At 36.4% G+C, this 13,465-nt stretch overlaps 1 protein-coding gene across 5 annotated transcripts in view; it reads right to left on the bottom strand.

Moving 5' to 3' along the window:
* Positions 1-13,465, bottom strand: part of UVRAG (UV radiation resistance associated) — a 309,399-nt gene that overhangs the window by 47,846 nt on the left and 248,088 nt on the right. The window contains exon 14 of one of the 5 annotated variants that reach the window (XM_055320491.1): positions 10,968-11,145. The exons of the other annotated variants lie outside the window; for them this stretch is intronic. Coding sequence (XP_055176466.1) covers positions 11,128-11,145 — 18 coding nt within the window. The 3' untranslated portion in view covers positions 10,968-11,127. Of the gene's footprint in view, positions 1-10,967; positions 11,146-13,465 lie in introns of those variants that run through there. 5 annotated transcript variants of the gene reach the window in all.

The raw sequence follows: 13,465 nt of genomic DNA, 5'->3' as shown, positions 1-13,465 counted from the left end.
AGCCTTAAAAGAGAAGGGCTCTTGGACTCTCCAACAGTTGTTTTGTCTGTCTTACTGAATGATACAGTATGTGAGAATACCAACTTTTCTTCTGCTAAGGTGCCCTATGTCCAGACCTTTAGCCTCAGTCACATTATACTGTATCATTTCATATGCTCCGTAATCCCAACTCCTAGAAATATGTGCCTATCCTTTAAGCTTCAGACTTTAGTTTTTTAAAAGCTATGCTTTTGTCACGCTCTTCCTTCAGTCTGGAAGGTGTAACCTAGTCCTTTCCATCTCTCTGGCTTTTCTAATAAAACTTTACCCTCTCTTCAGGTTTACTACTGAAGAAAAGCTCTCCCTGGTTGAATCAGTAAGAAGGATAATGGGTATCATTTAATGATCAGTCTCCCAGTCCTAAGCTCTTTGTCAGGTTCTTCAATACTTTATGGTGTTTAAAGTTTATTAACCCTCAAAGTATTATTATTTTTGCTTCATAGATGAAAATATAGGTTCAGAGAATAAGTATTTCCTAAAAGTTGTACAGCTATTAAAACAAATAAAACTCTAATTTAAAGCCCATGAATATCAAATATTGCTGCTCCCAAGATACTGTTTATCTTCTTGATAGCATATATATTATGGATAAACATTACAGAGTCAGAACTAACCTTCCATTTCCCTTGCTTCCTTCATAAATGGTCTAAATGTATGAAGTGTCTCAGAAGGTAATATATTCCTTGTCGATTAGTTTTAAGAAGCATGATGACTATCTCTTAGGGATACTATGGAAAAGTGTTGGAAATTAGAGCAGGTGTCTCTGATCTCTACATTCCGTGACCCAGTGGACTTTAATTCTTGACCAGGAAAAGACAAATATTCAGCAAAGCCTGTTTTTGACTTTGGGACATTCACTAGTAGCACTCAGATCTCATTCTTTTACTGCTGAAAATGCAGTTAAAATCAGATTGAATTTGGTTAAAATAAAGAGAATATTTTAAAATTCACTGTTTTCTCATACATTTAAAAAACCTAATTTCTCCATTTAAAAACTTATTTTTGGGACTTATGGGTTAAGTTGGCGGATTGAACAGGTACATTTACTCCCGAAATTCCAGTAACAAAGTAGGAATGAGATGTTCTATCTTTATGCTTCCATTGTTTCTAATGAGAAGACAGTAAGGTTTTAAACTATTTTTCACTGTATGTATTGTGCAGATGTATAAATAAAAGAAAGACAATAAGGGAGGATATAATAACAACATTTTGGAAACTGAAAAGAGCATAAACAAGTGGCAAATAACCTAACATAGCAGACTTTAAAAAGTTGAGTTGTTAAGCCAGCAAAGGGACAATGAGAAGCAATTTGAGCTATATACTTCAATAACCCCCAGAAGGCTCAGAAACTGACGACCCCATGTATTTCTCAAAGTGGCAGCAAAACTGCAAAATTGGGGTTAAGAACAGAAAACTGGGTGATCATTCTGCAATGTATATAAACACTAATTGTTATGCTGTGTACTTGAAATTAATATACTGTTGTATGCCAACTATAGCTCAATATTTTAAAAAAAGAACAGGAATACTGGTTGAAAATCTATAGGACAATTATATCTCCAGATCCTCTCCCAACTCCAGAGAGCCAGGTAATAACCACTATTACACACTAACAAGTAAACTTGAATTTTATTCTTTGGAAAGGGAAACATTAGCACAATTAAGGACCAAGGCACTGTGTTGAGAACAAGGTGACTAAGTGAACATATGCATATTAAATGCGGAGACCTCCAGCCATCTTCCCCCCACTCTGCTTCCAGAACACAGGCAAATACTTTACAGGCTTGTACTTTACAGCTGGATAACTGCAAGATACTCGACAAGCCCAAGAGGAAAGACTTATGGTATTCCCCAATGAAAAGAGCACAGACAAATTACCCTACAGTGAACTCCAGAGTTAACAACCTCTATCCACACACTAAAAGCTTCCCAGGTTTCTAATCCTCTCTTCTTAAAAATAAATATGCAATCAAGTATTACCATAGTCCTAAGAAAAGCCTGATGCAGGTAATATATCAAGATCAAACCAAAACCAAAAATAATAAAAAATTTTCAAATCATTAATATGCAGGTAAGAGAAGATACTACATACATAAAACAACAGGATGCTACTCAGAGAAAAGGAGCTCTTAGAAATTTAAAATATGAAATCAGAAAATGAAAAATAACAAACAGAAGGGGCAAGATGCAGAGTTCAGGGAATCTCTCAGGAGGTAGAACAAAAAGATTGGAAAACACGAGAAGAAAGAAGAACACGAGAGGATAAGTGCAGGAAATCTAATACTAAATAATAGTAGTCCCAAAAGAGGGATAAAATAAAGAAGAAATCATCAATGAAATAATGCAAGGAAATTTTCCAGCACTTCATGACTTGAGTTTTGAGACTGAAAGGATCCACTGAGTACCTAGCAGAATGAATAGAAATAAACTTTTGCATGGTTTTGACTAGAAGAAGAGAAAATGGCACCCAGTAACTTATTAATAACTTACTACCACAGGCATATATTTTGGGAAAAATGCTCACCTACTGTTTAATTCTTCCTTAACCTCTCTCCACTTCTCAAAGCCCTGCATTATCTTCCTGGACACATACAAAGCCAAGCACATATAAGCAAAGACAGTAATTTCATTTGATATAAATGTGCATTGCCTCTTCTCTTTTCAAGTGGCAGGCTATTCCTTTCAGGGTTGAATTCTCAGTCACTGATTCATTCTATCTTCCATGCACTAACCCTTTCCATTTGATGTGCTAGGCACTGTGGTAGGACAAAGCGATGAGAAAGCTTCTGCCTCTGGCCCTTAAGGTTCACCTTAAGGGGAGACACACACATATAAATAATAATGGAAATGTAAGAATATTGATATGTCTGACTGTTTTTAAAGAAAAGTTCGGCAGGGAGATCAGAAGATGGATGATAACTCTGTCCAGGAGGGTAAAGAAAAGCTTCATGGAAGAGAATGGCCCAGCTGGATAGTGTGGAAAATGATAGGGGTTTAGCACAGATGACAGGGTGAGATTTCAGGCAAAAGGAGTATATATGAAAGCAAAAGCAAGGTGGGGGTTCACATCAGTGTAGTGGTTTAGTTTTCCTGGCATAAAGAGCCAGTGGCAGGAGTTTGGCAGGAGGTGAGGCTAAAAAGGGAGGAAGAATATATGAAGGCTTATTGTTACTGTTATTTTTTGAGGGAGAAAGTCTGTGGGATGATAGTCTACTGAAAACTATTAAGAGGTTTTGTTTGTTTGTTTTTCTGAGAGAGCACATGTAAGGTTGGGATAGGGGCAGAAGCAGAGGGAGAGAGAAGCTTAAGCAGGCTCCACACCCAGCGCAGACCCCAACATGGGGTTTGACCTTACAACCCTGAGATCACTACCTGAGCTTAAATCAAGAGTTGGATCCTTAACCAACTGAGTACTCCTGAAAATTATTAAAAGGTTTTAAGTAGGGGGTTGACATGAACAGATTTGTAAGGTTTCCCTCACCTTCCGCATTGTTTTTTCAAAGAGTGCTTCCTTGAATGCAAGTACTTGAGCAGCGACTCTACCTTGGAAACAATGAAGAATCTTTTAACAAAGATCAGCCAGTGTGAAACCACAGGGGTATTACAATGTTGTGACCAATATCAGATGAACTTTTATAAATGCCAATAAATACCAGGGTTCAGAGGGTAATACTGAACTGAACCGGGGAGGATGCAGTGACCATGGCTAACTTACTAAATTTCTTTAGTGCTAAAATGAGAATAGAAAGTAATTTATAGTCCATTTACTTCAAGGACCATTATAAGGATCAAAAAGAATAATGCATATAAAAGTATTTTGTTAGGGGCACCCTGGTGGCCAACTCTTGATTTTGGCTCAGGTCATGATCTCAGAGTCATGGGACTGAACCCTGCATTGGGCTCTGTGCTTAGCAGAGACTCTGCTTGAGATTCTCTCTCTCCCTCTGCCCCCTCAAAAAATCTTTTGATAAAGTATCCTGACTCTCTATTTGTAAACTGTACGACTTTAGTCAAATTGTTTAATTTTTCTATGCTTCAAAGTCCTCATTTATAAAGTGGGGATACTTCCATTTATCTTATAGGGTGTAAAGAGGATTGAAGTGCCTTGCCTCACACAATGTTTGTAGTAGGATCTTGACCGTTTACATTGGCTCATTGAATATCAATCAATTGGTCGGTTATGCAGTCAATAAGTATTCACAGAGGACATGAAGTATACAGAGTCCTGATAAGTCAGAATTCATAGGAAAAATAAGCAAAACTGGAGCAAAATCTTAAAATACTACTATAATGCTCAAGATCAGGTCAATTCAAGAGCACAGCAACAAGTACCTATTACCTTAAAGCCTTCTCCAGAATCTTGTGCAGGAATTATCCAAGAACATGTCGGACTTTCTCATTGGCATTTCTGTGTACCCACACACATTCACAATCGTGTGTGTGTGCACGCGTGCAGAAACATTAAGACTCACTAAGGAAAAATAAATCTCTCACACTTGAAAATTAAGGAACTGCATAGGCAGCAAATCTCTGGGTGAAGGTGATGCAGTGGGTTATACAAGCCAATAATTTATGTTAGGGCTTCACAAAATGTTCAACACTAGGAAAGGAACCAAAATAAGTCCAATTACATCAATAAAAAGGTATGACTAGCTGTGCTGCCCAGGCTGGGATGCTATTTCTTGCTATAAACAGAAATGGCTAGAATTTGGATGACTAACTAAACAGTGCAATAATAAAAACAAAGCATGTTATAATAGCTGCTGCTAGATCCATAACCTTGGGGATCAATCAAATAATGCTTGTTGCCACAATCTCGTGGGTTTTTGTTTTTTGGGCGATAAAAAGTTCAGATCACTTCTAAACTAGCAATTTGTCTGCCTAGGTTTTGTTAAGTCTGTTATGGTTACGAGAAAATATGATCTTTCATATTAAATCACTTATGACCTTGGTAAAATATTACTTTATATTAACCGACTCTTGGGACACTTTAATTTTATGAAACATGTACTTTAGTTTTTAAAAGTATGAAGGCACAACTACATATTCCTAATCTACTACATCATGTTAACAAGCCATCAAAGATCTGGGAATATAAAGGGGAAAAAAATACACCGAATCTCCATCTAGTTTCAAATACAAAAGGATATCTGCAATTAAAAACAATTTATAGGCAATATTTTAAATCCTTAAACATACAAGGAATGTGTCTGATTGGCTTCCTGGATTCATGTCTTCCTGCCCAATATTCTACAGAAGTTACCAAACGAAGTAAAAACTTGTGGGAAAAACCCAACACCGACTTTAGGGCAGAGGTCAGCAGTTTTACAGATGTAATGACAAATATTTCTGGAATACATGGTGAAAAGAACTAAAGAAAGATTATAGCTCGTGGATTAAGCTAGGGTATCCACAGTTCAAAAATATGTCTTACACAGTTCCATTAACAGTCTCAAATTTCAAATTACCAATAAGTAACTAGGAAGAAAGTCCCCTTTGTATTACTTATTAAAATCAGATACTTTCTTCTTAATTAGTTACCTATCTGCTTCCTGAGGGAATGGGACTTTGAACACTCTGGAACTGGGAAGGGAAGTGGATTTTGGTGCGGCCTCACAATTTGGGGGGGTTTAGCAAGGTTGTGACACAGCAGTATGAAAACACTGGGTATCAGCAGGTACGTGGTATCTCGTAGATAGCAGGAGCTCAATGAATATATGCTAATAAATGAGTTGGGAAAAGGACTTGGAAATATGACAATAACCAAGCTGCCTACTTTGATATTTGATCACAGGCCCTGAAACTGACAAATGCTAAAAGTGCCACCGGTTGCCACTGATATAAGTAACATGAACTGTCAATGTCCAGCTTAAAGTGGTTTCCTCTATAATAGACAAGCAGAAATATATCTAATAAAGACCCATATATCTTTCTTTTATATTTTACTAAACCCCAATGCTGCTCAAAGTGCCAGTATGCAATAAATACGGAGCTTGTGCCAGAATATAAATAAATACACTACTTCCTTCATTGAGAACATCTCCATATAAAAAAAATTGCATCTGAGCTAAGCAGTATGTTTACTGAGATAGCTGACTTTGGTACAAATTCCTTATCTTGCTGCACACTGCTAACAAGCAGCTCTGTGGCCTACAGACTGCCTGCAGGTCTAATGACCACACAGAGTAGTCCTGGTATAGACAATCTCAGCACAATTTATACCAAAAGATGTTATTTCTAGGAAAAAATAAGTTAGAAAATAATCACCTAGCATTATAGAAGGGGTCCACAAAGGAAACTAACATTTATTTATTATATTGTCCCAAGGCTTTTACATATTTTATTTGATCTATACAATTACCCTCTATTGGCAGTAATACCTTCACAACTGAGGTTCAGAGAGGTGTTAAACTTATCTAAAGTCATGCAACTAGTACAGAAGCCATGAAATGTGCCCCACAGATCTCTCGTGGCAGGGAATATAACTGGCTAATGGCTCCAACTACTTTTATGTTTGGATCTTCACTCTATTCATGCCACCCATTCCTACAGGCTGCTCCCAGTTATTGACTATCATATTTAGGTGAGACATGGGATTCCTTCAGTGGTCAACTGGTTTGAGGACTTTCATTCAAACTGGGTGAATCTTCCTTAGAACTGAGTTGCAGTCTAAGACTCTTCCTACTCAGTGCTCCTTCCTTCCCTTTCTCCTACTACAAATATATCTGCATCAAGTCTGAAGGCTCTTTCTACCTTCTTCTGCTCCCTCCTCCAATAAATCTTTGTACATTTAATTCCCTCTGCTTCTTGTTGAATTCAAGCTAAGGTAGTTAGTAAATGTGGATACTGGTCCTGATCATGTGGTTATTTTGGAGGAAGAGAATGTTGGTATGGGATTAACTACAGTGAGTCTAACACATTGTATTTTACTCACAGTAGAGGAATTTTGATACAAGGAACACATTTTAAAAGCCTGCTACTATCGTTTTCATTCTGCACCTGGGATAATACATTAAGAATGAAGACCAGAAGGTAATGATGCTGGTAGTGAGACTAACAGAAGTGTATGGGCTAGCAGGTTTGCAAAATTGCCACTTATTGGTACTATTAACTTCAAATCACCAGTTTTAAAAAAGGCAGTAACAGCAAAACTCCAAAGTATAACAAAAGGGTACCATGTTGTCATGGTGCTACCATAGCCCCAGAAGGCAGTAATTTATGGATTCCTCAAATGGAAAATCACATTAGCAACTTTGCCAAACGTCTCAAATGGATATGATAATGAATGAAACTGAAGAGATATTTATTGAACCTCTATCTTGGTTAAGGCAGTATGGTGGGGAATTCATCAGAATAATTAGATTTTACACACATGTGGGCTATTTTTCAGATGAAACAACTTCCCTTATACCCCCTCACCCACCAGAGCCTCGTATATAGTACATTTAATTAATACTTTTTGGCTGGCATATGGAAGAGGTACACAAACTCCGTACATGTTCTGAGTTTTATTTATTTTTTTTTTTTTAAAACTTTTTTTTAAATTTTTTTATTTATTTACGATAGTCATACAGAGAGAGCGAGAGAGGCAGAGACACAGGCAGAGGGAGAAGCAGGCTCCACGCACCGGGAGCCCGACGTGGGATTCGATCCCGGGTCTCCAGGATCGCGCCCAGGGCCAAAGGCAGGCGCCAAACCGCTGCGCCACCCAGGGATCCCCATGTTCTGAGTTTTAGATTAAAAGTAGAAAACCAAGACAACTTATAAAGTACAGCGAAACTAGAATAATGTATTTTGTTTAGATAATGAGATTATGTAAAAGTAAGATATTAACTTTTAAAATAAATGATTTAAACATCTATTTTTAATGGCTATGTTTTAGGGAGAGATTGAGAATAAAAATGACGACATAATAATGAATGTCTTTGTTTCTTACATCTTCCGTATCTTACCAGAATAGAGATCTTAGACCATTACTAAAAGCTTTGCATTCTCTTAACCTCTTAAATTCAGATATTAATAACTTCTTTATAGAAATAAATAAAAAAGCACTGATGGAAGACGGAAAGTGCATTAGTGTTCATGTTATCTCTCCCAGTATGAATTTAATGGGTATTTTAATAAGGAGATATAAACTAATGTCACTGATTAGGAAATATATCCACTCACATCCTTAATTCACTTCCAATGGGGCTTGATGGTGATGTCTGAGTGGAATTACTATAAAGCAAATGATGAATTAGTGTCGGGGCAAAGGGACACATAAATGTGTCTCAGAGATGAAACAATTATATTCTATATCACAAGTTAAGGGTCAACACAAAAGACAGTGCAGTCAGTCCTAAAGCAGGGCTAACCAATTTGGCTAAGCCCATTGCTTGGAACTTGCTGAAGCTAAGCTGTTTTGATAGCTGGGCCACAGGCTTCCTTGGCTATAATAACCTGAAAGTAACATTTACGTGTTTTAAGTCTCTTTTAATCTCCTAAATACCATGAAGTGATGTTTATCAGATTTTAAGACGCAGGCACATTCCACTCAGATGATTTCATTCTCGGGGGACCTCATCATTACGAAGGCTTATTAAAAGAAGGTGAAGGTTCACAAGACTTTAAGAAGAATCCTAAGTGACACTGCAAACTAAATCTAAAAAACTTGGGTTTTTGGCTTGGCTATACAATGTAATTTCCTTTCCGTGGTTAGTTTAGTGGTCATAGTTCAGCAAACTTTGGATAAAGTGACCACTACAATTAGTCTATCAAAAATGTAGACACTGCTTCTCTCACTTTCTCTTCTAATTACGTTCAATTTTAACACTCAGTGTGGAGGCTTGACCTGTAAGTGGTAAATGCCCAAATACCCACAAATTCATTTACTACTAGGCATTTCAAACACCTTCCATACTTTCAGGCACATTTTTAAGATTCATTTATTTATTTGGGAGAGAGAGAGAGAGAGAGAGAGCGAGCATGTGCACATGAGCATTGGGGGAGGTGGAAATGGAAGAGAGAGAGAGAGAGACAAATCTCAAGCTGACTCCCTGCTGAGCACAGAGACTAACAAGGGGCTTGATTCCAGGACCCTGAGATCATGACTTGAGCCGAAATCAAGAGCAGGATGCTTAACCGACTGAGCCACCCAGGTACCCTTTAAGTACATCTTAAATAAAAGAGATCTATCCAAAACTCAGTCTATTCATTGATTCGGAGTTTATTTTTATATTAAATGTCCTTAAATGGTCACAAATATTGTTTCCAATTTATCTTTCCATAACCTGGAGAAAGAAACTATCAAAAATACTCCAATGCTTATTTGTTTCAGTGATTTATTTAGAATTCCTCATCAACCAAGGAGTGATTTAACAACCCTAAGCCTTAGTATCCTCATTTTACAAATGAGGATAATAATAAAAACCTGAAAGGGTTATTAGGAATATTGTGGATAAAGAATAAAAGTGCTTTGCATAGAGATAGTCAATAAAAATACCATTCTTATTTGTGAAGCTAAGATTTCCAAGTGTTCTAGTTCAAAATCCTTTTTCTTCTGGTATAGGACACTGAAATATCAAGTCCTTAGTAATAAGCAAGTATTTTTCAGAGACTAGAAGAATTCGCTGAAACAGTACTACATACACTTCTTAAATTGTTGTTATTCTATGTTTTCACGTGAAGATAAAACATACATAGAGCAAAATGCTTAAAACACGTATGTGCATTGCTTAAAAACCATAATGAAGCAAACCCCTGTGCAGCTTCAGTTAAGACACAGAATGCTCTGGGTGTCCCAGAAGATCCCCAGAAGCCCCTTTCTCATTATTATCCCTCTTCTTTCCCAGAGGTGGTGACCATGCTTACTTTTTGTATAGTTTCCATCCCTCACAATATAGTTTAACCTTGCTAATTTTTGAAAACTATACATAAATGGAGTAACATTGTGGAAATTCTCTTTTGTTTTGCTTCTTTTACTCAACATTATGTTTGCGAAATCCATCCTTATCATTGCATACAGCTATGGTTCTATGGCTACACAGTATTCCATTACATAAATATATCATGATTAATGATAAACATATTGCTGACAGAGTTTAAGCTGTTTCCAGTCTCTGGCTATTACGATTACTGCTGCCATAAACATTCTCATATGCGTATCTTCAACCTCACTGGATAATGCCAAATTGTTTTCTAAAATGATTTTTATCAATTTGCACTCCCATCACCACTACTTTAAGAGAAACCAATTGGAGTGTGTGTGTGTGTGTTGGGGTTTTTGTTTTGTTTTGTTTTTATCATACATGTGCTCAAAACAAGACTGGGAGGAATCATAGAACATTATTGCTAAAAGGAAACGGAGAGATTATTTACCTCAACATTCTTATTTTAGAAGGAGGGCTTAGAAAGATGAAGAGACTTGCCTACTGTTCCAGTAGGTTAAGAGGCACACTGAGTTAGAAAACTCCAGAGAAATAGTTTGAGGCAAAACTGAAGCTAGGATGAATATATGGCTTTCTCTATATATGTTAAGTGGCCTAGCAAGGGGGTCTAAAAACGAGCTACAACTATTTTTTGTAAAGGTAAACACAATGGGGAGAAAGACAGAAATGCTTCAGAGTTGTTTATAAAAGGCAACAACAACATCATGTTGCACAATAGACCTCTTTAAGCCCCATTATATACATAAAGACATTGAGGCCCAGAGAGAAATTTCTTATAGAATACTGCAGTCATCAAATGACAATACTGAATCAAGAATTTACCTTATGTCCATCTGTGCTTGTGTTTCTGACCACATTATACTGCCCTAAAACCTACGCAGCCAATGGAACACTGTTGTATTTTCAAAAGTACAAAAAAAAAAAAAATACTTTGTTAATTTTACGAAGAACTAATGAATACCAAAGGGAAAACACATAGTATTAAGAAAAAAATGTACCTAGGTAACCTCTTGAAAGCTGGAATCTTTATACCTGCTTGCATATCATTACAATTTGATGGTAGAAGCCTAGCACTAACGGATAGATTAAAGAATGTGGTTTCTAGTCCCAGGTTTGCCACAAAGCACTGGTGCCATTTTGAGAATGTCAAGAAATCGTACTAGGCCTTGGTGGTTACCTGAAAAAATATATAATTATATATTTTAGTATATATTTTAAATATTATTATATATATACACATTTTATTATAAAAGCAATAATGTACTCAATAAAAAGAAATAGAGAAGTAGAAAAATTGTGCAAAATCCCACAAAACAAACATATAACACAATTTTGGCATACATCTGGGCAGTATTTCCCCCCTACATTAAGGGTCAATGTTTATTTTTGCCTTTAAAATTTTAATTTTCCATAACTGTAGCATATACATTTAACTTCATATCCTCCTTTCTTCACTAATAGCAAATGTACTTCTGTACTATTACCTAATCTTCATAAACACTTTATTGACCATGGATGCTCCTCAGTTTATTTAACCTAACCCTAGATAGCTATTTTCAGTTATGATAAACACCTTTAACTGTTTTCACGAAGTTAGAAGTATTTCCTTATGATAGACTTTCCAAGAAGAATTACTAAATCAAAGGTGAAAATTCTTTTTTTTTATTTTTATAAGAATCTTTTTTTAAAAAGATTTTATTTATTCATGAGAGACAGAGAGAGAGAGAGAGAGAGGCAGAGACACAGGCAGAGGGAGAAACAGGCTCCATGCAGGGAGCCTGATGCGGGACTCAAACCTGGGTCTCCAGATCAGGCCCTGGGCTGGAGGCGGCGCTAAACTGCTGAGCCACCCAGGCTTCTCCAAAGGTGAAAATTCTTATTATAAGTCCATGTCATATGGATTTCTACTGACCCATGATTTACCTGGAATGGTACTCCATCAATCCCTGATTATTTTCTACAAACAAAATCACTACCATATAGCATACTGTTCACAAATTTTATCTTAGAGAATCATAAAATCTTTTTGATCTTGCTGTGGTAAATCAAAAAACTTGAATGTAATAATAAAAAAAAGAGCAACAAACAGATTGAAATATGAGTGGTAAAGTCAAAAGGCACAAATTCAAAGAGTATTAGGACTGATATGGACCTCAAAGTACATAAAGTTTAACCCCTTTACTCTTTAGATGAGACAACCCAACAGAAACCACTTGCCCAAGGTATCAGCAAGTAGAAAGATGGAATAGAACACGAAAATTTGTAATTGTTGGCGCTATGTTCTTTCCATTAAACCATTTCATCTACCTTTTTGGAGTCCATTGGATGATAAAATTTCATTCTTCCCATTTTATCTGCCCAACTTATTTAAATGTAAAATGCTAGCCTGAGTTTATAATATATACATCTTTTAAACTAACTGACATAAATATCTATAAACTAGTGCTCTAAATGGAAGACTATGATTTGGCTCTATCCACAGAAAACTTTGGTTATATTAGAATAACTGTCTTTTCTTAAAAGATAAATTAGCAAAATATAATCATTACAAGTTTCAAAATCTAGAATCTCAAATCAGCTGTGCTATCTACCCCTAAAAGCTAGAGATTTTACGTTTTGAATCAGAAAACTAAGGTTCAAGTTTTGGTTCTACCAATTAATGGCTCTGTGTGACCTTAAAGTGGTGCACTTAACTTTTCAAAGCTTAGCTTAGCTTACTTATTAGCAAAAGAAGACAACAATAATTTTATGCCTCATAGGGCTATGGGATGTTATAAGAAAAGTGCTCTGTTACCTGTACAATGGTAAGCTAAAAACATCATTATGATTATCTGTGTAACTATTATACCAAACAGTAAGAGAAGAAATCAAAATTTAATGCTTAAAGTGCAATCTACCATGTTTAATCCAGAAGAGTCAAATCCTGACTCACTTTCTGTTTTCATAAGGGTGACTAGAACAAGAGATTTGTATTTTTTGTTTTAATACCTTGAATATATGGCACCACATCTTTTATGCAATTCTAAAATTATTCCATTATGAGTTAAAAATATCAGATCAGTTTGCAAACAGCAAAACAGAAAAAAATACCACTAAATTTCGGGGGAGCACTCTAGGAATGTAATATTCTCCCTAATTAAAAATGTCACACCCCAGGTAAGGGTAATATGTTGTAGAAGTGAGAAGAGATGCTCATTGTCCAGGAACACATGTCATCAAGAGCTTTGTTATGTCTGCTCTGAGTTTTGTTCACATTCATACCTCTGTTTGGTGGTAATGGTGGGGAGTCTTTACTTTCCCCTCTCTACTTCCCTTCCCTCTACTTTCAGAGCAAACTTGGACTCGCCCTTATAGGTGCAGCTTGAATGTTTCCTTTAGGCATACCTCCCAAAGAAAGTTTCACACATCTTTGTCAGAAGCGCAAACCACACTGTGGTGTTGGTTAGAAGGTGAGCACTAGGTCTAGGAACCCAGTCCTATTTGTCCTGGTCTCTCCC

Source organism: Nyctereutes procyonoides, unplaced genomic scaffold (assembly GCF_905146905.1).
Source record: "Nyctereutes procyonoides isolate TBG_1078 unplaced genomic scaffold, NYPRO_anot_genome, whole genome shotgun sequence".
In the NCBI taxonomy this organism is placed as follows: Eukaryota; Metazoa; Chordata; class Mammalia; order Carnivora; family Canidae; genus Nyctereutes; species Nyctereutes procyonoides.
Note: the sequence above shows the minus strand (reverse complement) of the source record. Positions and strands in the feature narration are given on the sequence as shown.